Below are 25,029 nucleotides of genomic sequence, written 5' to 3' on the forward strand. Positions count from 1 at the left end.
ATGATTTTTAAAAACTGTATAGAGGGGAACATGACAGATACATACTCCCGCTTTCATGGAGTTTGCATTCCAGTGTAAGAGAGAGTTAGTAAACAAACAATGATAATATGATGCCAAATAACGTAAATGTTATGACGAAAAGAAACGAGGGTAATGGGATAAGAGTGGGTGGAGGCTATTTTAATGGTGTGGTCCTTTCTGCGGTATTTGAGCAAGACCTGAATTAAGTGAGGAAATGACAGGAAGAAGAGGTGAGGGGAGTGCATTGCTGGAAATGGGAACGGAATGTGCAACTGCCCAGGGACCTTCAGAACTTATCCCCCCCATAGAAGATAAAGTCTAGGATTCTACACCTCTGCTTTTTCCCACAATGGAGAGTCAGCACAGTTCTCCGAACATACTGTTAGGTTTTAGGCACGGAAGGCGTGCCCTCTTCGGCCCCGCCCACCCCCAAATTCAGTGCTTCCCTGGAATGCCTCCTCTCCCGGGACATCTTAACCTACCCACAAAAGATCTCTCGTTCCTCTAAACATTAGCATAATTTTTTCCCTTTTAAACAGCGTTTGTAACTTTCTAAGGATGTGAACCTCCAGCAGTAATTTTGTTTTTCTGGGCAGCACTGGGAAAATTGCGACCACTCCTCTGCACCCAAACGCAGGAAGGCATAGGATCGCTTTCCTGCGAAAACTACATTTCCCAGAGGTCCTCGTGGGCCGGGAGGGTGCGCGGAGCGCTGTCTCGTAGGACCCGGATTGAGACAAGATGGCGGACTCGCGGTGAGGATTTGTAGAGGTAACCGCTTCCTTTTCTTAGTCCAGGGGCACAAGGCAAGCCCAGAATGTTTTTCGGCAGGTGTCGAGGTCTCCCGCCGGTTGTTCGCGGCAAGATGAGGCCACCGGCATCCCCTGGCTCCGACTGTCCTGCAGAAGGGCTGGCATGTGACTCCCTACGTGCCCAAGCAGACCGCCCCCTAGAAGCTGACGGAGCTCGTGGCTTCAGGCGCCTCTCCGTCTCTAAGCCTTCCGGATATGCCGTGGGTACTAGGCCCGTGCTTCTGGTATCCTGCTCCTCAAACCTCAGCGCCCGCGCGACTTCCCATAGCTTTTGCTTCGGGTTTGTTTTCTGGGCCAAGGGGCCTGTTCTCTGAAATTCTCTCCCTAAAATGGATAATCTGATCTCAGCTGGGTATGCTTGTCTTTCGTTATCGGATTGAGGAGCCTCATGTCCCCTAAATGTTTTGTTCCTTGGTTTGTGGCCAGAAGATGCAAGTTTGTGTCCTTCCCATGCCACCCTTAGCAGAATAGTGGGCAAGTAAATCGCTGGACCTCTTTGAGCCTCGGTTCTTAATTTGTAAAATGGAGATGCCTCCTTTAGAGATTTGTGAAAGTTAATCACATGATGTATATGAAAACGGGTTGTAAACTGTAAAAAGCACGCCATATGAACTTAGTTTTAGCAGTGCTAATGTACTGACAGTGCAAGGAATCATCCTACATAGTTCAGTCTAGCAAATAAGGGTGCATGGCATATGTCCTGATTCCATGTAATTACTACCTGGGAGAAGGAAACGAATAGGCATTGAGACCAATGAAATGCAGTATTTATATTGTCATCCACTTAATCACTTGCCCAAAGTTTCCCAGTTTAAAATCCTTGGAAGCAAGGTCATTTAAGTTTTTATATTTTAGTTTCTTTATGAATCAAAGATACCTCACAGGATTAATAGGCATGTAAAATGAAATGGTGGTGAAAGCACCGTAGAAAATTAACTTACACATACATAATATGAAATTTTATTTGGGCCTTTAGTGGTTTATATTTGTTCCTCTAACTCAGTAATATGCAACGGATAGGCCTTCATGTTTAATATCTAATTTAATCCTAAACATATTACCACTTTAAGTGATGAATAATATCTTGTGTATAGTACGAAGGAGGTTGTACACACACACACAAACACTATGAGAGAATGATTAATATACCATGTCTAAGGAACTGTGTCTAAGAGCAATTACACATTTATTGAGTACTCATTAAGTGGAAAGAACTGCCCTGGGTTTAAGGAAAATAGTAATGGACATAGTTAGGGGGTTTCTAATCTTACAGTTTGATGATGTTGCTTTTTGTCCTGTTACTAAATTTTACGGGAGTGAAAAGTCTTGCTTCTAAGTGATTATATGTAGTTCTAGGTAGTTCCTATCTTGTTTTTGTAGTGTTAAATATATCACTTTAGTTTACCATAAGTAGCACTGAATTTTCTTTATCTCTTAATCAGGCATGAAAATAGGTGTGCCTAGAAGCAGATTTTAAAAGCAGTTTCTCTTCAAAACATCTCTTTTTATCCCATCTCACAAGCATCATAATTCACCATGGCAGTTGCAGCAGTAAGATGGGCAACATCAAGCAGAACTATCTTGAAACATTTATTTCCAAACCAAAGTAAGTTTTTAATGTTTCAAAAGAGTTTTGAACTTTTTCAAATATTACGGAAATATGGATTGACTCTGGAAAATGTGAAGAACTTGTTATTGGATATACCTGTTAATTACAGGAGTGTTTATAATAATGAAAAATGGGAGAAAGCCTAAGTACATATCAAAAGGGGAATGGAGAAATTATGGTACATCTTTATTATGAATATCATGCAGCTGTTACTAACATGGAAAGATCTCTAGGTAGAAAAGTAAAAAAAAGTTTGTCACAGAACAATATCTATTGTCTGATCCCATTTGTGTGTTTAAAAGATGATCTACCATATGCATGTATATGTATAAATGCAGGATAAAATCTTTGGATCAAACAGTGGTCATCTGTGTAGACCATGAGTGAGATTTAGCTGAGGGCAGGAGTAAGGGATTGGGAAAGGAGAACTTTATCTTTTTGTTTGAGTCATTTATACGTAGTATGTTTTCACATATTACTTTTTAGTAGATCTTAAAATAAGCAAATTAACAATCACATCTTCCAAAGGTAATAACTCATAACATTTTGGTAAATTCTCTTTGTGTTTTTTTTATATACCTAGCCATTTGAAAAAAAAAAAAGACTTCTGCCCTTTTTTCCCTGAAGAACTGCATATAGTTTAAAATTTTGTTTTAAGGTTATTAATGCATGTTTGATAGTCAAAGCATTGATCCATGTGAATACATATAATATTGAAACCTTCTTTCCCAACCAACTGTGCTTTTACTTTATTTTTCCTCTTTGAACGCTATCCTTCCAGTTCTAAAGTAGACCTGGTTAGATGACCATAATAAATTTGTTTTTTCATAATTAGCTATGTCAGCCAACTTTTCTATTAATCTCTGCTTTAACTTAATCTGTTGCTTACTTACCATCAGTTGTTATTGAAGATTTCTCTGTTATGGGGAAAAGAGCCATTTGAAGGACTAGGGTAAAAAAACAAATAAGTAGAGAATTTGAGGTAAGGAAAGATAGTTCACATACCCAGTAAAAACCTTTGTTTAATAGAATGTTCAGAAGTTTGCTACACCTTACTTTAATGGGAAACCTTCCACCTCCTCCATACCCCCCACCCCCTATTTTCTCTAGGGATCTGAGCATAACATTTATCACATCTGTTTCAAAGTGCAGTCAACATGTAACCAAGTAAATGGAAGAGGAGATTGCTAAGAGATTTTAGATATAAACAATAATCAGAGTGAAAACAAAACTACAGTCAGGTTTTGATTCTGTAGAAGGTTTTTTGTCATTAAGAATTGGGAAAGACCCCTGTCACTTGGCTTCTCTTTTCCTTGACAGAAACCCAGCCCCATGGTGGATAGGAAGTCAGGATTAATCAGTTTTTACCTAATCCATGCCCTGAAAGAGCAGATAGTCCTCTAACAGGTTAATTTACCCCTGGATAATTGAACATTGTCAGTGTGTACTTTTCCTGCTAGATCAGGGGTTCTTAAACTTTTTGTTCCATGGACCCCTTTGCCAGTCAGTTGAAAACCATGGACCCCTTACTAAATCCACACTGCACTGTGTATTACTTAATAAATATGTCACACCCGTACCAACATGTCCCCGCAAGAATCATGTGTTTTGTTTTTTTGTTTTTTAAAGATTTATTTTACTTATTTATTTCTCCCCACCCCCTTGTTGTCTTTCACTTGCTGTATCTGTTCTCTTCTTCCTTGTTTCTTTAGGAGATACTGGGAACCAAACCAGGGACCTCTGATTGTGGGAGGGAGGGACCTAATCACTTGAGCCACCTCTGCTCTCTGCATTGTTGTGTCTCTCATCACATTTTTCCTCCCTGCATCTTTTGTTGGGTCATCTTGTTGCGTCAGCTTACCACGCCTGCTGGTCGTGTCAGCTCACTGTCATCTTTCGGAGGCACTGGAAACCTCTGCTCCCTGCTTTGTTGTGTCTCATTGTGTTCTTTCTTCTTGTGTCTCTTACTGTCAGCTTGCTGCGCCTACCCGTCGCACCAGCTCGCTGACTTCTTTAGGAGGCATCAGGATCTGAACTTGTGACCTCCCATGTGGTAGGTGGGAGCCCAGTCGCCTGAGTCACATCTCCTTCCCAGAATAATGTTTTTTTGAATTTCAGTTCAAACTCATGGACCCCTTTTTATGAACCCTTGTGCTAGATTGTAAATTTGTAACTGTGTCTAATTTATAATACTTTGGTGTCCCAAGGCCTCTCATACTTGGTAGGGGATAAGGGATTGTTGAGCTGATCTGAATGAGATTAATTGTCAAAATATTTAGTAAATAAGGATTAAGTTAGTTACTCCAGTAAATAATTTCATTATTATTCATTGGTCATCCTAACTTCTTATATTTTAAAGCCCCTTGTTCTGCATAATTCCTATTGTTACTGTTATCATCAGAGGATATTTTATAAGAAAACGAAGAATATTAAGATTGGAGGAGAACCAAAACCATGATTCAGGGGAGAATTTCAAAAAGAAAAATAAAAAGGCCTCCTTGTATTCTAGAATGAACATGTAAAACCTTCCCAAATATACAGCCAACATGAGAATGTAGAGCATTATGCAGTTCTTTAAGCACATTAAACCATTTGATCCTTAAAACAATTTTGAATTTGGTAGGCATTGTGGTATTGTTCTCTTCATAAAGGGAAAGGAATGTGAGTTCTTAGGCACTCAGAAACTTATTCAGGGCTGTATATCTGGTAAATGAGAGCTGTGACCAAACCTAGGTCTCCCTGTCTTAGTACAGCACACTTTCTGCCATACTTCCTTTCTTGTAGTAACGTAAAATATTGGGCATTTGAAGATTAATAGGAACTACTTTCAGCTTTTATAGATTTTATCAAAATTCCCTTTCTTAGTATAACACACTTTCTGCTGTACTTGCTTTCTGGTAGTAATGCAAAATATTGGGCATCTGAAGATTAATTGGGACTGCTTTCAGCATTTATAGATTTTATCAAAATGCAATTACATAACGAGAATACGTCATAAATTATGAAGAGCTAACTTGTTGAATTTTTGTTTCTTTTTTCTTCTTTTTTTTTTTTTGCTTTGGGTTGGTTCATACTAGCTTTTCCAATGATATGTTTAGAACTTCTGATTTCTGATAATTTCCATACCTAGAATTTTCCTCTTGGTAGAATTTCAGATAACAAGTTTATCCAGTATTATGCAGAAATTCATATTGTAGAATCAGTTTGACAGTCACTTTTTCTTTAGTAGGCCCTGTGGAGGGCACTGTAATGAACAAAGTATGCTTCCTACCCTTAAGAAACCTTATTTAGACTTGTAGGGGTAGCAGACATAGAAATAAGGGATATGTGCCGTGAGGGTACAAACAAATATGTGTGTAATTGCAGAGTAAAAATACTGCTGTTTCTTTTCAAACTGATAGTTCTCTTGACTTTTCCCCCCTTCCTATTTATAAAACACTTGATTCTATCTCGTTTCTGCCACCCAGCTCTCTTTCTTTCAGTGAACATGTACCTCACCTAGCTGATTATGTTCAGAGAGTACAAACTTCTTTTGATATTAACCTAATCCATGCATAAATAGGAAGATCCCAAGCAACGTCAAACAAGAAAATAAAAAATATTTACTAATGTCTTTACAGCATCCTAATTTGTCTTCCTGAATTCTCCTCTGTATTAGCACAGGTAATTGAAAATTAATAAATCTTTTGGAAGATGACATTAAATTTCTAATTCTTTTCTTATGTCAGTAGAATTTTGGGGCTGACTTTTGCTGAACAGTCTTTTGCATGATAAGTGATTTTGTTAGGGCATTTTTTATGCTTAATTTATATTGAGACTCCTAAATATATGCAGTTGTAGGAGAGGAAAGATGTATAAAGATGGAAAAGACATACATAAATAACTAATGCAGAAAAAAGATAAGGACTATAAAGAAAGTATAGCAATGTCATACCAAGTGTTGGTTGCGTAACATATAAAATAGGTAACACTTGGGGAGTGGATCTAGTTCAAGTGGTTGAGCACCTGCTTCCCATGTATGAGTCCTGGGTTGGACTAAACAAGGAAACAAACAAATAAATGAAAAACTCAGCTGTCATTGGGGAGCAGATGTAGCTCAGTTGTTGAGTGCCTGTTTCCCATGAATGAGGTCCTGGTTTCAATCCCTAATATCTCCTTAAGAAAAAAAACGGTAACTCTTTCCCCTGTGATGAGGCTTAGAGGTGGAGAGAGTAAAAAAAATAAAATAAAATAAAGATTGCATGAAATAGTAGCATTTGACTTGAAAGGTGAGTGGTAATTGAACAAAGTGGGGGTGACATTCCATACTAAGGACATGAAGGTAGGAAAGGGCAGACTATGTTATAGTTCCATGCAGCAGAAGAGGTTTTGTGGAGAGAAGTTCATCTTTGGCTTTAGCCAAGATATATTCAGAACTTGCTTTTTAAAATATCTGTACTGAGCTACATTTGAATTTTTTCTTCATATTTAAAAGAACACTGTCTAAATATAGGAGAACCTTTCACAAACTTTATTATAATTATTTTTTATTTATTTCCCCTTTCTCTCCGCCCCCCCAGTTGTCTGCTCTCTGTGTCCATTCGCTGTGTTTTCTTCTGTGACCGCTTCTGTCCTTAGCAGCAGCACTGGGAATCTGTGTTTTTTTTGTTGTTGTGTCATCTTGTTGTGTCATCACTCCTTGTGTGTGGTGCCATTCTTTGGCAGGCTCTACTTTCTTTCACGCTGGGCGGCTCTCCTTACGGGATGCATCCCTTGTGCATGGGGCTCCGCTACGCGGGGGACAACCCTGCATAGCAGGGCACTCCTTGCGCGCATCAGCACTGCGCATGGGCCAGCTCCACACGGGTCAAGGAGGCCCGGGGTTTGAACCGCTGACCTCCCATGTGATAGGTGGATGCCCCATCCATTGGGCCAAGTCCGCGTCCCTCTCACAAACTTTAAAAAAAACTAATTATGGCTCTTGAATTTTCAGATAGTCTAAAAAAGGAAAATCTATTTTGAAATATTAACAGTTGGATTAAGAAAAATTAGTTGTGAACAAATTATTTTTTATTTCATCACTGAACACTCCTCCTCTATGAATTATGTACTCCAACCACACTAAATTTTTTAGAATACCCCAAAATTTCATGTTTTTTTCTTAACCTCTCTGGTCCTGGGTAACTCTTAACTCCCTCTGCAAGGAACATTTTACTCACCCTTTGTCAATTCCTACTTATTTCCTCATCCTTCAGAACAGCTTAGACAGCATCTCCTGTAGAAAGGCTTTCTCAGTCCTCCCCAGTTGTATTTGCCCGTCTTTGTGCTCCTCTTATGCTCAGTGCTTGCCCATCGTGTTTAACAATGCTTATCCTCTGTACTGAAATTGGTTGTTTACTTGTTTGTCTCTTGTACCATACTGTGTGTTCTTTGAGGTCAGGAACTGCGTCTTAATTTGTTGTTGAATTCCTGACCCCTAGTACAGGCATGGCTCACAGTAAACACAGTAAATATTGGTTGAATGAGTGAAACTAGCTTTACATTTATGTGAGAACATGTGGTGAAGTTTACTAAATCCATTTTACTGTTTGGGGTCTTTGCAGACGGAGCTTTATATTGTGTTTGTCACAGATCTACGTATTCTCCTCTTCCCGATGACTATAATTGGTATGTATTAAAATTCATTTGAAAAAAATAAGTCTGTTAGCTGAATCCAAAATTATTTAATTCTTGTTTTGATGATTTCTGCTTTCTTTTCTGATTATTCCTTTTTCAATTTTGTTTTTAAAAATAATTTCAATGATCTTATTTACCCTGCGTTTCTAAACATCTTAAATAAAAATCATTGTCATTGTGTTTCAGTGAATACTTAATTTGTTGTAAGACAGACATGCTGTTAGAAGTGCTATCTTTTCTTCCTGAAATGTGCTTTAGCTTTTCGGAAAAGTTAATTAGTTTTTATTGTTTTGTCATAGGGTTCATATCTATTAGAGTAAACAGTCATTTAGCTTATCCTTTGTTTGACATTGAATAATCCTAAATTACAGATGTTTAATTCAACTACCATGTATTTGGTACTTATTCAATGCCAGTCATTATGCTTAGAGCTGAGAGTAACATGAATAAGACATTCTATAGCAAAATCTGATATTCAGAAACTGCAACGTATTTTCTGAAGCTATGTTCTTTTTATTGCATGTTAGTGAAATATTTTCTTCCCTCTTGATACTAGTTTTGAGTTTTCATTGCACTTGGGGTAGATAATAAGATACATAGTGATGGAATTGGACTAGGCAATACTTTTTGAGCCTGATAAGATTGAGTCCTGTAGTCATTTTGCATTATGTAAAACTCCATCTTTACCAAAGGTCATTTGATCAATTAAATGTTCATTGTAGCCAGGTTATGGTATTCAGTCTTAAAATCATGGTGAAACAACCTAACGCCTCACTCTTTTTTTTTTTTAAAGATTTATTTTTACTTATTTCTCTCCCCTTCCCCTCTGCATTCTTGTCAGGCCGCACCAGGAATCTGTGTCTCTTTCTGTTACGTCATCTTGCTGCATCAGCTCTCCATGTGTGCAGTGCCACTCCTGGGCGAGCTGCACTTTTTTTTTGCACGGGGCAGCTCTCCTTGTGGGGCATACCTCTTGTGCGGGGGGCACCCGTGCATGGCATGGCGCTCCTTGTGCGTCGCAGCACTGCACATGGGCCAGCTCACCACACAGCCAGGAGGCCCTGGGTTCCGAACCCTGGACCTCCTATATAATAGGCGGGCACTCCATCAGTTGAGCCACATCTGTTTCCCACACCTCACTCACTTAACTCAAATACCTTCTGTAGTTTAATTTTTTTTTTTAAAGATTTATTTATTCTCCCCCCTTGCGGCTTGTTTGCTGTCTGCTCTCTGTTTCCATTCGCTGCGAGTTCTTCTGTGTCTGCTTGCCTCCCTTTGTTGTGTCATCTTGCTGCGTCAGCTCTCCGCACTGCGTGGGCCAGCTTGCCTTCACAAGGAGGCCCTGGGATGCAAAGCCAGGATCTCCCATATGGTAGACAGGAACCCAATTGCTTGAGCCACAGCCGCTTCCCTCTGTAGTTTAATTTTATTGCCAGTCTGCTTCAGTTGGTGTTGAACTCCTAGAAACTTAAATTTTACAGGCAACTAGAGAACACATAATTTCAGTAAAAGCTAAAGGTTATGCTCCTTGGAATGTATATGAGTCCAAGTGCAGTTGTATTTGAAGGTCTTTGAAAAACAGACTTGGTAAGTTGGCACCTGAAGGAATGGGATACAGCCAGAGCATTTCTGGACGAAGTATTTAGAGGACTGTTGTGTAAATGTATTCTTCTGGGAGATATTAATCAAAGGAAGGGGTAACATTCAACAGTTTGCAGATTTTTTGATCACAGAACCCTTTTATGGGAGGCTTCTCACAGTTCTACTGTTCTACCAAAGGCACTTGAAATGCTAATTAAAAAGTGCTCATTGTCAGTCTTTATGAATGGAAATTCAGATGATTTTTCCCCCCAGATGATTCTTTACCTGGAAGAGTATGTGCTTTGCTGATCTTCAGCTTTAATAATTTATTTAGGGGAACGGATGTAGCTCAAGTGGTTGAGCGCCTCCTTCCCCTGTATGAGGTCCTGGGTTCAATCCCTGGTACCTCCTAAAAAAAAGAGTAATAGTAACTCAATGAAGTTATGTCCTTCTCGCAACTTTCTTGAGGGTAGTTTTTAGACAAGGAAGAGAAATTCTAACAGTAGTGATTAGTAGGATTAGTTGTCTTAAAAGTCTCTTCCAAAGGGGTTGGATAAATTAAAATCATAAATAATTAAAAAAATAATTTAGATAAAATAGTGGGTGGTACAGTTAATGGTTCATTGTGGTAGTTAAGCTGACATAATTAGTGTGATGGTCTGATTTGCGTCTCATGACATGGGTATCAGGATTGCCAGGCCAGTGACTTTGCATCTTGTCTTTAGGAATTTGTGATTAATTTTAGCTCTAAAATAATCATTGTGCTTTGAATACAGTATAACAGTTTCTGAAACACTTTTCAAAAAAATTTTTTTTAGCAAAGTGGAGCTTGCTTTGACATCCAGTGGCAAGACGATAGTATGCTACCACCCTTCTGTGGATATACCATATGAACACACAAAAGTATGTATTAGATTAATTTGCTTTTAGGAATGTTCATGAGATGCTTACAGTATCCAAAGAGAAGGTCGTTGTTTGATATCCTTTATTTGGCTTTTTTCTTTTCTTTTTTTCCATTTTTCTCTAAGTTCTTTTTCATCTTTAAAGGCTTTGCTCAGTATGTAAAGTCAACTATTTAAGCACAGTTATAAGCAAAATTTTTCTGATCTAAAATATATGGTAATTTTCTTGGCTATATATCAAACACACAATACGAGCTTATAAAACACATTATCCCATTTTACCCCATATCATAATCTGGTAGATTATGAAAAATTTGTAATTTAGAGTGCCATTTCATAATTTTTATATTATTGATTATGATACTCCTTTTAATGTTTGGTATTTTTTTTTTTTTAGTTAGTTTTTCCTAATGGGCTAATGTGAGTAAATTTTTTAAGTGGACTAGTTTAATTTTTTTTCATATTTCTTCAAAAGGTAGGTTATTAGATAGAACAGATTTTTTTTTTTTTTTAATACAGTTTATTTCAGTGTGACCTAAGTCTTTTTATCATTTTAAGTACTAAATGCTCTCTCCTATTTCTTTAAGCCTTCTACTATATGGGTAATGTTTGATTTGCTTTTTCAGGAAAAAATAATTAGATAATTTAAGGCATCACTTGATGCACCTAGGGGTACCTATTTTTAAAAATCATCATTAGGACCAGAGTACTGGTTGATTTGGCAAAATAGATTAATGTTTGTTAATTTTCATTTCCTTTTTTAGCCTCCCCAGTTTGACTCTGGTTTGTATTCTAGCCAGATATCATAGGCACTAATCTGATCCCTGTTTTATTTCATTTCTTTGGGTAATGTATAGAAAAATAGGCCTAAGTCATTGACTTTTGGCCTGTAAACTGTCCAGCTCATAACTATATTGTATCTTCTTCTTTGTGATGTATCTCCTGATGCATGCTTTATCCCTGCCCAAGGATGCCAGGTCATTTCTCAGCATCCACACTCTTATCCCCATCTGGTTTTTTGTGTCCTTGAATCTGATTCTTGTCCTGCCATTCCCCAACTCTTAAAAATTTTTCCTTCTGCCTTTTAAAACTTAACTATAATTATTGGTAAAATCTCTTACAACCTTAATTTCTTCCAGAATGTTTACTTTACCTTCTGGTTCTAACAGAAACCTGGCTATCTCTGGCGACATAATTTCTCCAGCAGACCTATTAAGTAGTTGCTGTTTTCTTACCAGTGGGCCTAGAGGGGGTAGGCATTTCCATACCTCCTCTTTGTCACCTCCAGACCATATTACGTCTTCTCTAACAATTTCTTACTTTTTAGTTTGTATCATCAGACTATACCATCTACTCTGTTTTTTGTTGCTATCATCTACCAACCTTCAGGCTATTTCTTCGCCACCCCTCCATTCTTCCTTGAAGATTTTCAGCTTACTGTCATACTTTCTAATACTGTTTCTGTTTTAATTCTTTGTTATTTCAGTATCAGTATAGATGAACTGGCATCCTGGCCTCACTTTTTGGTCTTCCCTCCATACTTAAGTCACCCACTCAATGGTAATATCCTAGAGATGTTGTCATAACCAATAACTGCTCTTCCTTTCTACCAATCTAAATTTCAAGAATTTTACTAGTTAATTACCAGTTCCTTCTAGTTTCCCAACTCCAAGAATTATTCATCCCCTCATTAGGACCTATATCCATTGATCCAACCACTTTTTCACATTCCCTTATCCATCTCATGCATTCTCACCACTCTCCTTATCCAGCATAGATTCCATGGTCCAATATTGTAAATACTTTCTTGCATACATTCCCAACTCTCCATATCCTTTTTGTTGTTGTTGTTGCACTCGCTTTGTTGTAGCAAATTCCCCCTTATGCACCATCAGCATTCTTCTCTGTAGTCTATTCCTTTCACCAAACAGATCGTTCCTGTCACCAGACAAACAAGCACTCTGCTGCCATACACTGGCCTCTGTGCTGTTCTTCAAATGTATTAGGCAAGGTCCTACCTTAGGACCTTTGTATGTCTTGCTTCCTCTGCCTGGAATGCTTTCCCCCCAGAAGTCCCCATACTTTAGTCCCTTTTCTCCTTTAGGATTTTCCTCATTTTCTACTTAGTGAGGCCTTCCATGACCACTCCATTTAAAGTAGTACCTTACCCCTGCTCTACCTGTTCTTTTTTCAATTTAATTTAATTTTTTTACTATTTTCAATAGCACTTATCATTTCTGCATACTGTATATTTTATTGTTTTTTTCCTGTCTCCATCACTAAAATATAAGCTTCCTGAGGAAAGGGCTTTGTCCATTTTGTTTTCTGCCATATTCTTCGCCCCTAGAATAACACCTTCCACTAGGCAGGTAAACAGTAAATATTTATTGACTAAATGTAAAAATTTGTTCCTCCCTCTTCATGCGTAAGGGTTTTCTGTTTTAGGGTTGAGACATTCATATGGGGAAGTATGGAATATTTTTGTCTCTTAAGCAAAATAAGTTATAGATTGGGTTGCACAGTAAGAAACATTCTTGAAAGCACATTACCTTTAAAATATGGTCTGTTCTTTCTGAATCTAGCTTTACACAGCTCATGAAGATAGTACATAAGATTATATAAATATCCTAAAACATGACTTCAGATTTAGATCTGATAGTCTTCTTCTTTCAGGAAAGCAGACTACAAATCTAATGGGCTCTTTGATTGTCTGGGCCCTGAAAACCGTGTTGTATACATAGAAAGGTCCTGGTCATATCCCAGAAATACCAGCTGTGACTAACTGTAAGAAAGTTAAGATGATTTGCATCTTTGGTTTTCTGGGAATCTACATATATATATATATATATATTTTTTTTTTTTAATTTTTCTTTTTCTTTTGGTATCCACTCATATTTGAATCTAAAACATGTTGATTATTTTCCATATAGTCTTTCTACTTCTGCCAGATATATTTATTAAAAGTACAAATATTCTAAAAATGTTTTCCTAGAATTGAAGATTTAAGTTTATTGAAGTATATCATTCACACATAAACATATGCAATAAGTATATAGTAATAGTTGTGAACTTATGAAACAAACACACAAAGCATCATACAGGACTCTCATAACTCATCCTACCACCAATACCTTGCATTGTTTTAAACATTTTAAACTAATGATTAAAGAGCATTGTCAAAATACTACTACCAACCAAAGTATTTTCCCCAACCCACCCAATTATTATTATTTTTATATCATTTATATATGAACATACATAAACAATAAGTGTATAGTAAAAGTTCTGGACTTATAAAGTAAACATGCATAACATTATACAGGGGTCCCATACATCAACCCTCCACCAACACCTTGCATTGTCATGAGACATTTGTTACAGATTATAAAAGAATATTGTCAAAATCTTACTACTAAATTATAGTCCTTATCTTATATTTGGTGTATTTTCCCCCAGCCCTCCCTATTATTTTTTAAACACATTTTTTATGACAGAAGTTGTAAATTTAAAAAACAATCATGCATATGTGCAGAATTCCCAAACAACACCCATTTATGAGCATGAGGAAAGGGAAGGGAAGAGATGGGTTGAGAAGGGAAGGAACACATCACACTGTGTGGAACATTTGTTCCAGATAAAATAATATCATCTGATTGTTACCATATCCATAGTGTACATTTGACACACATTCTCCATACTGCCCCATTTTCAGCACACTACATCTTTGGCATAGATGCAAGCATATTACGTTATTACTGTTAACCACAGTTCATAGGTCACTCCAGGTATATTTTTCCCATGCTTCTCCACATTCACACTGCCCTGCAGTAATGATGTTCATTTGCTCTAGCTCACACAGAACATTCTTGGATCTGTACCATCAGCCACAATTCTCATCCACCTCTTGGTTTACTGTGCTATTCAGTTCCTAGATTATTCTATAGCATTCTGTCAATTGGCATTTACATCCCTAGACTACCATTTTCAGCCACATCCCCATTTTTTTTTTTTTTGATTTATTTATTTATTTATTTAATTCCCCCCCCCCCCCCCCACCGGTTGTCTGTTCTTGGTGTCTGTTTGCTGCGTCTTGTTTCTTTGTCCGCTTCTGTTGTCGTCAGCGGCACGGGAAGTGTGGGCGGCGCCATTCCTGGGCAGGCTGCTCTTTCTTTTCACGCTTGGGCGGCTTTCCTCACGGGCGCACTCCTTGCGCGTGGGGCTCCCCCACGCGGGGGACACCCTTGCGTGGCACGGCACTCCTTGCGCGCATCAGCACTGCACATGGCCAGCTCCACACGTCAGGGAGGCCCAGGGTTTGAACCGCGGACCTCCCATATGGTAGACGGATGCCCTAACCACTGGGCCAAAGTCCGTTTCCCCACATCCCCATTTATAAACTAGATGTACTATTTGTTACCATCCACTCTATACATTTCCACACTTTTATATTAAAGATAATTAAAACTTACACATACAGTAAACATCAGTAGTCCACCTCAGTCCTCTTCTTATCTCCTTTAATAGTCCACCACCTACCACCAGGGCTTGAAGTATTTTCCTACAATTTCTTCTAGAAGCTTTATGGTTCTTTTATTTTTAGGTTTTTGATCCATTTTGGGTTAATTTTTTGATAAGGTGTGCGATTGGGATCTTCTTTCCTTCTTTTGGCTATGGATATCCAGTTCTTTCAGCATCATTTGTTGAATGGACTGTTCTGCCTGACCTGTGTGGATTTGACAGGCTAGTCAAAAATCACTTAATCATACATGTGAGGGCCTGTTTCTTAACCATCAGTTTGGTTCCATTGGGCTATGTTTTTCGTCTTTATGCCAGTAACAGGCTGTTTTTACCACTATAGCTAGGAAATATAATTTAAAGTCTGGATATGAGAGTTCGGTTTTCCTTTTTAAGATGTTTCTGCCTATTCAGGACCCCTTACTCTTTCAAATAAATTTGATAATCATATTTTCAATTAAAGTAAATGCTAGTGGAATTTTTTTTCAGGATTGCATTGAATCTGTATATCAATTTGAGTAGAATTGACATCTTTCTGATATTTAGTCTTCCAATCCATCAGCATGGAATTTTCTTCCAGTTATTAGGCCTTTTTGGATTTCTTTTAACATGAAGTTGCAGTTTTCTGAATACAAGTGCTTTACATCCTTGGTTAAGTTTATTCCTGAATATTTATCTGTCATATTTTATTTTCCATACTCTTTTGACACTTTTGGTTACTTTTATTAATATAATCTTCATTTCTAGACTTTCTTCCCTCATTTCTCTCTCTCTTTCTCTCCTGTCTTTTCTTTTCAGGCTCTAGCACACCCTTTAGCATTTCCGGAAAATCTGGTCTTTTGATTAGAAATTCTCTGTTTATCTGTGAATATTCTAATCGTGCCCTCATTTTTGAAAGACAATCTTGCTGGATATAAGATCCTTGGCTGGAAATTTTTCTCTTGTAGTATCTTAAAAATATCATACCACTGTCTTCTTACCTCCATGGTTTCTGGTGAGAAATCAGCACTTAATCTTATTGGGTATCCCTTATAGGTTATGCATTGCTTTTCTCTTGCTGCTCTCAGAATTCTCTCTTTGTCTTTGGCATTTGACATTCTGATTAGTAGGTGTCTTGGAGTTGGTCTGTTCAGACTTTTTCGGATGGGAGTACGTTTTGCTTCTTGGACATGGATATCTGTGTCCTTTAATAGGGTTGGGAACTTTTCTACCATTATTTCGTCAAATAAATATTTCTTCTGCCCCTTTTCCCTTCTCTTTTTCTGGGATACCCGTGACGTGTATGTTTGCACGTCATTTGCTGCCTTTAAGTTCCCTGAGACCCTGTTCAATTTTTTCCATTCTTTTCTTCATCTGTTCTTTTGTATGTTCACTTTCAGAGGCCATTTTTTCAAGCTCACCAATTCTTTCTTCTGCCTCCTCAAATTTGCTATTATGTGATTCCAATATTTTTGTTTTGTTTGTGTTAAAGATTTATTCCCCCCCCATTGTCTTCTCTTTTATGTTCATTCGCTGTGTGTTATTCTGTATCTGCTTGCATTCTTGGTGGCACCAGCAATCTGTGTCTCTTTTTTGATGTGTCATCTTGCTGTGTCAGTTCTGCGTGTGTGTGGCGCCACTCCTGGCCAGGATGTGCTTTTTTTTGCCTGGGGCAGCTCTCCTTGCGGGGTGCACTCCTTGTGCATGGGGTTTCCCTACACGGGGGACACCGTTGCGTGGCATGGCACTCCTTGTGCATGGCAGCACTGTGCATGGGCAAGCTCACCACATGCTCCAGGAGGCCCTGGGTTTGATCCCTGGACCTCCTATATGGTAGGCGGACACTCTGTCAGTTGAGCCACATCCGCTTATTTCCAATGTTCTTAACATTTCATTTATTGTGCCTTTCCCAGAAGATCTGCTATTTTTCTATGTATGTTTTCAAGTTCTTCTTTGTGCTCATCTAATTCCTTTTTTTTTTTTAAAGATTTACTTATTTATTCCCCCCCCCACAGTTGTCTGTTCTCTGTGTCCATTTGCTGTGTGTTCTTCTTTGTCCGCTTCTGTTGTTGTCAGTGGCATGGGAATCTGTGTCGCTTTTTGTTGCGTCATCTTGTTATGTCTGCTCTCCGTGTGTGCGGCACCATTCCTGGGCAGGCTGCACTTTCCTTCGCGCTGGGCGACTCTCCCTACAGGGCACACTCCCTGCGCGTGGGGCTCCCCTGCGCGGGGACAGCCCTGTGTGGCATGGCACTCCCTGTTCGTGTCAGCACTGCACATGGGCCAGTTCCACACAGGTCAAGGAGGCCCGGGGTTTGAACCGCGGACCTCCCATGTGGTAGACGGACACCCCAACCACCAGGCCAAGTCCTCTTCCCCCAGTTTCTTCTTAATATCCTTACTCTCTTTAGCCATTTCATTGAATTTATTAAGGAAATTTGTTTGAAAATCTATGATTAGTTGTCTCAACTCCTTTATGTCATCTGGAGGTTCATCTTGTTCCTTTAACTGGGCCATATCTTCCTGTTCTTGGTGTGGATTATAATTTTTTGTTGGTGTCTTGGCATCTGGCTTATTAGAGTATTTATTCTGGGTACAGGGTCTCTCTTTAGTTTAGGGCTTCCTGCCCTTTCTCCTTGCTGGTTGTACAGTAGGAGCCAAGGATGTAGTTGGTGCTATAAGTTGTGGAGGCTCAAGCTGCCCTCATTGCCCCAGGGACTGATGAAGCTTCTCCTAGCTTTCTCCTTTGCCAGGGGTAGGACAGAGTCACAGCTGTGTGGAATAAACCAAGTTGTTCAGGCCTAGACTGTAGTTGCCCAGAGAGACTGATGAGGTTTTGTGCCCCTTTCTCCCTTCCCTGGGGCAGGGATGGAGCTGCAGGTGTGGGTAGCAATCTACATAGTGCGAATCCAAAATGACCGCAGTTGCCCCGGTAGACTTCTGATTATTCAGTCTGTGCCAGTCAAAGGTACCTGCAGTTATCTGGATAGGCTGATGCAGGGCTCCTCAGCCTCCTCCCTGCCAGAGGTGGGGCTGAAGCCTAGGCTAGGGCTGCAGGCCGATCTGGGTGAAAGTTCCTACCATCACTGTGATTTTCGGTTCTGCCTTCCCTCAGCCTGGGGGTGGAGTCAAAATGGCAGGTACCGGCTTCTTTCTGACTTGGGCAGATTCATACACTAGCTGTTCCTAGGGTTATTCCTTAGCCAGACAAGTCTACCATTCAGTAGCCAAATTAGTCACCAGCTGTATCCTTCTTGTGTTTTTGGGAAATGGAGCTTCCAATTCCAACCGTAGAATAGCTCCTGGGGTGGCTTGTGCTGCCAGAGTAGGACAATCACCAGCCTCTGCGGCTTGACTGATAATCTACTGGAGAGGCTGGTGCATGTCACCCCAGCTTCCTCCCTCGCAGAGGTGGGGCTGGGGCTTAGACTAGACCTGCAATTTGATCTGGATGGGAAGAAGCTGGTCCCTACCAGCTCTGTGATTTTCAGTCCTCCCTGCTTCCCCTCATGCCAAGCATGGAGTTAGGATGGTGACTCTCGGCCTCTTTCTGACTTGAATAGGCTCAAACTTTTAGCTGTTCTCAAGATTATGCTTTAGCTCACTGAATTTACTCCTCAGTAGCTGAAGTTGGTGCCCAACTATATCTTCTTCCCTAGTTTCTGGGAAGTGGAGCTTTCAATTCCAGCTGCAGAACAGCTCCCATGGCAGCTTGTGCCTCCAGGGGAGGGTGGATCCTGGCCTCCGTGGCATGGAGCGCTCTACTTACAAATCTTCTCTACAAATGGGCAGTCTCTTCCCATTTCTTCATGGATGCTGCAGGATGTGCTTCAGCTAGCTCCAGATAGCTCTGGGTGTTTACTAACTCATCTGTAGCAGGAGCTGCCTATAGGAGCTCCTTACTCTGCCACCATCTTCCTGGTTCTACCAAGAGATTAACTTTTAAGTTAAAAAACAATGGCACAATTTACACTTTTGAAAAAGAGAAACTGGGAAGCGGTCTTGGCCCAGTGGTTAGGGCGTCCATCTACCACATGGGAGGTCTGCGGTTCAAACCCCAGGCCTTCTTTGCCTGTGTGGAGCTGGCCTATGCACAGTGCTGATGCGCACAAGGAGTGCCCTGCCGCACGAAGGGGAGCCCAACGCGCAAGGAGTGCGCCCAGTTGAGAGAGCTGCCCAGCTCAAAAGAAAGTGCAGCCTGCTCAAGAATGGTGCCGCACACACAGAGAGGTGACATAGCAAGATGATGCAACAAAAAGAGACACAGATTCCCGTGCCACTGACAACAACAGAAGCAGACAAAGAAGAACACACAGCAAATGGACACAGAGAACAGACAACTGGGGGGGGGGGTGGAGGGGAGAGAGAAAAAAATAAGATGTTTCTAAAAAAAAAAGAAAACCAGAAACTAAAATAATGTCTATACTATGTGAAAAAAAAATAACTAAAGTATTAAGGACTTTTGTTATTGGAAAAAGAATCCCAGAATTTTGTGTGAGAAAAAATGTTTCTGAATTTTTAATGAATAATGTAACTGAGTGAACCTCTGTTCTGATAACTTATTTACTCACCTTCAAGTACTGTATTGAACTCCTAAGTATGGTACTTGTTTTATTGTAAATTCAGTCACATTCTGGCTAGCATTGCTACATTTTGATGGTCATTACTGATTATTTTGTAGCCTATCCCTCTACCAGATCCTGTGCATAATAATGAAGAAACACATGACCAAGTGCTGAAAACCAGATTTGAAGGAAAAGATGACCATCTTGAGCAAGGACCCATGATAGAACAACTTAGCAAAATTTTCTTTACTACGAAACACCGTTGGTATCCTCATGGACAGTAAGTTCTATTTTTTTCCCTTCATCTCCCACTAGACAGTAAAGGAGCACCTAACTTTCTTGCATTAGCAAATGTCTGAAGTGGTATTGGCAAGGGGACGTTATATGCAGTATAATCACTTAATATATTTTTAAGTCTATACATACTATACCTACAATGAAATAGTACTTCTTATTTCCTTTATCTTAATGGGGAATTGAACCAAAGTTTTCAGTGAATTTTGAAAGACTTTTTGAAATTTTTTTACATTCTGTAATAGTAGTCACTGTTTAAAAATTTTTTAGGAGGTATTGGAGATTGAACCTAGGACCTCATACGTGGGAAGCAGGTGTTTAACCACTTGAGTTACATCTGCTCCCCCACTTGTTTTTAATTTATCTTCCTCTTAAGTAATTGATTTATCTTCACCTCTTTTCCATTTCTTTCACAGATTTGAATTGCAGAAAAATTTGAGTACAGCAAATGATAGGGCAAGATATGTTACTCTCAGTTCCTTTGGCAACTGCAATTGCCCTTCCGTTTGCAAGTACTCACTTTTTTTTTCCATCTTTTTTTTTTTTTAAAGATTCATAGATCACACAAACTGTTACATTAAAAAATGTAAGAGGTTCCCATATATCTCCACTCCCTACCCACCCCCACTCCTCCTACATCAACAACCTCTTTATCAGTGTGGCAACTCATATTTTATTATATTGATTCTTCCCCATCTCTGACTCTGACTTAATTTTTCTCTTGATTCTTCTTTCTTTCATATCTTTCTTTTACCTTACCAAACTGAGAGATGGGTTTTGTTGTTTGTTTGTTTATTTGAGCAAACTTTGTTCTTATTCATATGTGTAACCCAGTACCTAGCACTGGGCTGGCATTTAGGTGTTCAGTACCTGTCTATGGAATTAATGATTAAACATTCATTGAGCTTCCCTATTAGGTGCTGGGAATACAGTGATCAAAAATACAATTCCTATTTGCAGGTTGTTTATAGGATAGGGGAAGATAGCAAACAATTATAATTAAGTGTGATTGTACTTTAAATGATGGTTAGAAGTTAATGGAGAATGGGGGAAAGGTTCCACAGGCAGAGGGAACAGAATATCATATCATGCATGGAGGGAATTTATAAGTAATTCAGATTGGTTGGAATCCGGAATAAGAGGAGGGAATGTAGGAAGGGTCTTAAAAAAGGGTGTGCCAAGGAGTTTAGATTTAATTTACATTGTCAAATTTTAAGAAGTGAATTGACAGCCCGAAGTTTAGAAAACCGTTAAGGAGGTTCTGTGTTTGGGATAAGGTAATGTATGGACAGTTTGGAGTCAGGGCAACTTTTGGAAACTATTACAGTAGTCCAGGTGAAAAACACTGAAGACCTAAATGAAAGGTCCAGCAATGGGAATAGAGAGGGGGAGAGTGAAAGAGAGGACTAGTATTTAAGAACTGTAATTAATCAGTAGGTGACTGAGTGGATGTGGGTGGAGAGGGAAAGGGATGAGTATAGAAGACCTCCCAAGTGTCTGACTAGGTGTTTGGAGGAATGATGGTGCCACTCATGCATGTGGGGAAAACAGGTTTGGGAATGAGGAGGATGATCCCATTATTGGGTATGTTGAGTCTGCACGGTCTCTGGATCATCTGGTGGGGAGCAATTCTGAAGTCATGTGGAATGTAGATATGGACCTCAGTTTACTTTTTTAGTGTCTATTTAGAAGGTACTTTCTCCCTTATTCTGAATTATAATAGGAATTTCTAAGGACTCTGCCTTATAAACTGTCCTGATAAAATTCACCCTGAGGTCTTTAATTGTAGTTATTATTATAGATAACGTATAGTCAGCCAAAGGGGAGCTGATGCAAAGTACTAGAAATCTGTTGACTTTTATAAAGGGTATTTATTTGGGGGTAAAAGCTTACAGTTATGAGGCCCTAAAGAGTCCAACTCAGGGTTGATTTTTCACCAAAGTTAGTTGCCATGTGTTGAAGCAAGATGTTTGCTGATCTCTGTGAGGATTCAGCTTTCCTCTCCCTTAGCTCCAGACTGGCATAGGGCTTGTTTCTTTCTGGGGTTTCTCAGCACTGCAAACTATCATTCGAGTGGCTCATCTCTCTTCCTGGGGCTGCAGGATCAACGTTCTCTCCTCTGCCATGTCTGTGGCGCTCTCTCACTTCCACTTGTATCTTCTCAAGTGAGTGTCCATTTGTATCAGCCCACCAATATGTTTCAAGGTCAGGCAGTGAAAGTCCTCCTATATTGCTCTTCCTTTTTCGAATGCTTTTGGCTATCAGGTGTGCTTTCCCTTCCAAATAAATTTGGTAATTGCCTTTTCTATTTTTGTAATTAGGCTGTTAGGATTTTGATTAATATTGCATTTAATCTCTAAGTCAGTTTGATAAGGGTTAACATTTTCAGGATATTTAGTCTTACAATCCATGAACATGGAATGTCTTTCCATTTGTTCTTTAGCATTGCTTTGTAGTTTTCTTCATACAGGTTCTGAATTTCCTTGGTTAAAGTGATTCCTAGATATTTGATTCTTTTTTTTTTTTTTTTGCTTTTGCAAGTGGAATTTTTTCCTGATTTCCTCGTCAGATTGTTCAGTATTAGTGTACAGGGAAACGGACTTTGGCCCAGTGGTTAGGGCATCCGTCTACCACATGGGAGGTCCGCGGTTCAAGCCCCGGGCCTCCTTGACCCGTGTGGAGCTGGCCCATGCGCAGTGCTGATGCGCGCAAGGAGTGCCGTGCTACACAGGAGTGTCCCCCGCGTAGGGGAGCCCCACGTGCAAGGAGTGCACCCATAAGGAGAGCCGCCCAGCACGAAGGAGGGAGCAGCCTGCCGAGGAATGGCGCCGCCCACACTTCCCGTGCCGCTGACGACAACAGAAGCGGACAAAGAAACAAAGACGCAGCAAAAAGACACAGAAAACAGACAACTGGGGGAGGGGAGGGAAATTAAAGAAATAAAAATAAATCTTTAAAAAAAAAAAAAAATTAGTGTACAAAACATGTTTGATTTTTGCATGTTGATCTTGTATCCTGCCACTTTGCTGAACTCATTTATTAGTTCCAAGTTTCTCCAGATATTCACTTAGATCTTTGAATTTAGCTCTTTCTTCATTTTTAATATGGGTGTGTAGGACTATAAATTTTTCTCTCAACACGATCTTCGCTGAATTCCCTAAGTTTTGAAATGTTGTGTTCTCATTTTCATTCATCTCAATATATTTACTAATTTCACTTACAATTTCTTCTTTGACCCACTCATTATTTAATGGTGTTGTGGTTTAGCCTTCATACATTTGCAAATTTTTCCCTTTCCCTTCCATTATTAATTTCCAGTTTCATCCATTATTATCTGTGAAGGTGCTTTGTATAATTTCAGTCTTTTTATATTTCTTAAGACCTGCACTGTGACCTAACATGTGGTCTTTCCTTGTTGAAGATATGTGAGCACTTGAGAAGAATATATAACCCACTGATTTGGTTTGCGACGTTCTATATGTCTATTAAATAGTTTAACTGGTTTATCTTATTGTTCAATTTCTCTGTTTCCTTATTGATAAACCTTCTGTCTAGTTAATGTGAGTGGTCTGTTGAAGTCTCCAACTATTATTGTAGAGGTGTCTATTTCTCACTTCAGTTTACCTCAAGTATTTTTGGGCACCGTGGTTGGGTACATAGACATTTATAACCTTTATTTCCTCCTGGTGGATTGTCCCTGTTATTAATATGTAATACTCTTCTGTATCTCTTGTAACTTTTTTTGCATTTAAAGTCTGTTTTGTCGGATATTAGTATAGCTGCCCTTGCCTTTTTTGGTTACTGTTTGCATAGGCCTGTATCTTTTTTTTAAAGATTTATTTATTTATCCTACTCCCTCCCCCCCCCCCACCTGGTCTGCTCTCTCTGTTCATTCGCTTATTGTTCTGTGTCTGCTTGTATTCTCATTGAGCAGCTCCAGGAACCAATCCTGGGATCTTCTGGAGTGGGAGAGAGGTGGTCCTTCTCTTGTACCTCAGCTCCTTGATCTGCTGCTTCTCTTATTATCTCTCCTCTGTGTATTTTTTGTTGCGTCATCTTGCTGCACCAGCCCTCCGCTGCACAGAGCAGCACTCCTGTGCAGGGCAGCAGTCTTCCACAGGGGCAGTACTCTGCACAGGCCAGCACTCCACATGGGCCAGCTTGCCATGCGGGCCAGCTTGCCTTCACCTGGAGGCCCTGGACATAGAACCCTGGACTTCCTATATGGTAAATGGGAGCCCAATTGCTTGAGCCACATTTGCTTCCCAGCCTGTATCTTTTGGTTGCGGAGTTTAATCCATTCACATTTGATGTTATTACTATAAATACATTATTTACGCCCACCATTTATTCTTTGGTTTTCATATGTCATATCTTATTTTGGTCTGTCTTTTTACTCTTTTGGTTATCTTTTTTTGCTATTTTTGCCTTCTATACTCTCTTGAAAGCTTCTCTCTCCTGTCTTTTTCTTTTGGGCTGTAGGGCTCCCTTTAATATTTCCTGCAAAGGTGGATTCTCTTTTACAAACTCCCCAAGTTTCTGTTTGTGAATATTTTAAACTCGCCTTCATATTTGAAGGACAGTTGTGCTGGATAAAGAATTCTTGGCTGGCAATTTTTCTCTTTCAGTATCCTATTTGTATCATACCACTGTCTTGCCCCCATGGTTTCTGATGAGAAATCTGCAGAAGGCTTACTGGTGTCCCTTGCATATGACGGTTTGTTTCTCCCTTGCTACTCTCAGAATTTTCTCTTTGACGTTTGGCAATCCTGTGTAGTATGTATCTTGGAGTAGGTCTATTGGATTTATTCTGATTGAGGTGTGCTGCGCTTCTTAGACTTAAAAATTCGTTTCTTTCATGAGTGTTGGGAAATTTTCATCCATTATTTCCTCACATATCTTTCTGCCTGTTTTCCCCCTCTGGAACTCCTATGTCCTGTATATTTTTGTATTTCATATTACCATTCAACTCCCTGAGCCCTTGCTTTTTCTTTTTTTCCATTCTTTTCTTCTCTGTTCTTATTCTTCAATTTCAGCTGTTTTGTCTTCTGTCATTTCAAGTCTGCTATTGTGTGTCTCTAATTTTTTTTTAAGAA

General features: G+C 39.4%; 1 protein-coding gene across 4 annotated transcripts in view; it reads left to right on the forward strand.

Annotated features, from left to right (window-relative positions):
- The first annotated feature begins 708 nt into the window (after positions 1 to 708).
- MRPL42 (mitochondrial ribosomal protein L42) overlaps positions 709 to 25,029 on the forward strand; it is a 42,365-nt gene continuing 18,044 nt past the window's right edge. Inside the window, exons 1-5 of one of the 4 annotated variants that reach the window (XM_004446740.5) lie at positions 709 to 792; positions 2,276 to 2,439; positions 8,025 to 8,088; positions 10,497 to 10,581; positions 19,756 to 19,919. In XM_004446740.5, coding sequence (XP_004446797.1) covers positions 2,370 to 2,439; positions 8,025 to 8,088; positions 10,497 to 10,581; positions 19,756 to 19,919 — 383 coding nt within the window. In that variant the 5' untranslated portion in view covers positions 709 to 792; positions 2,276 to 2,369. Of the gene's footprint in view, positions 793 to 852; positions 1,186 to 2,275; positions 2,440 to 8,024; positions 8,089 to 10,496; positions 10,582 to 19,755; positions 19,920 to 25,029 lie in introns of those variants that run through there. The other 3 variants (XM_004446742.5, XM_004446741.5, XM_012519112.4) reach the window with 3 other exon arrangements.

Source organism: Dasypus novemcinctus, chromosome 12, assembly GCF_030445035.2.
Source record: "Dasypus novemcinctus isolate mDasNov1 chromosome 12, mDasNov1.1.hap2, whole genome shotgun sequence".
NCBI classification, from domain to species: Eukaryota; Metazoa; Chordata; class Mammalia; order Cingulata; family Dasypodidae; genus Dasypus; species Dasypus novemcinctus.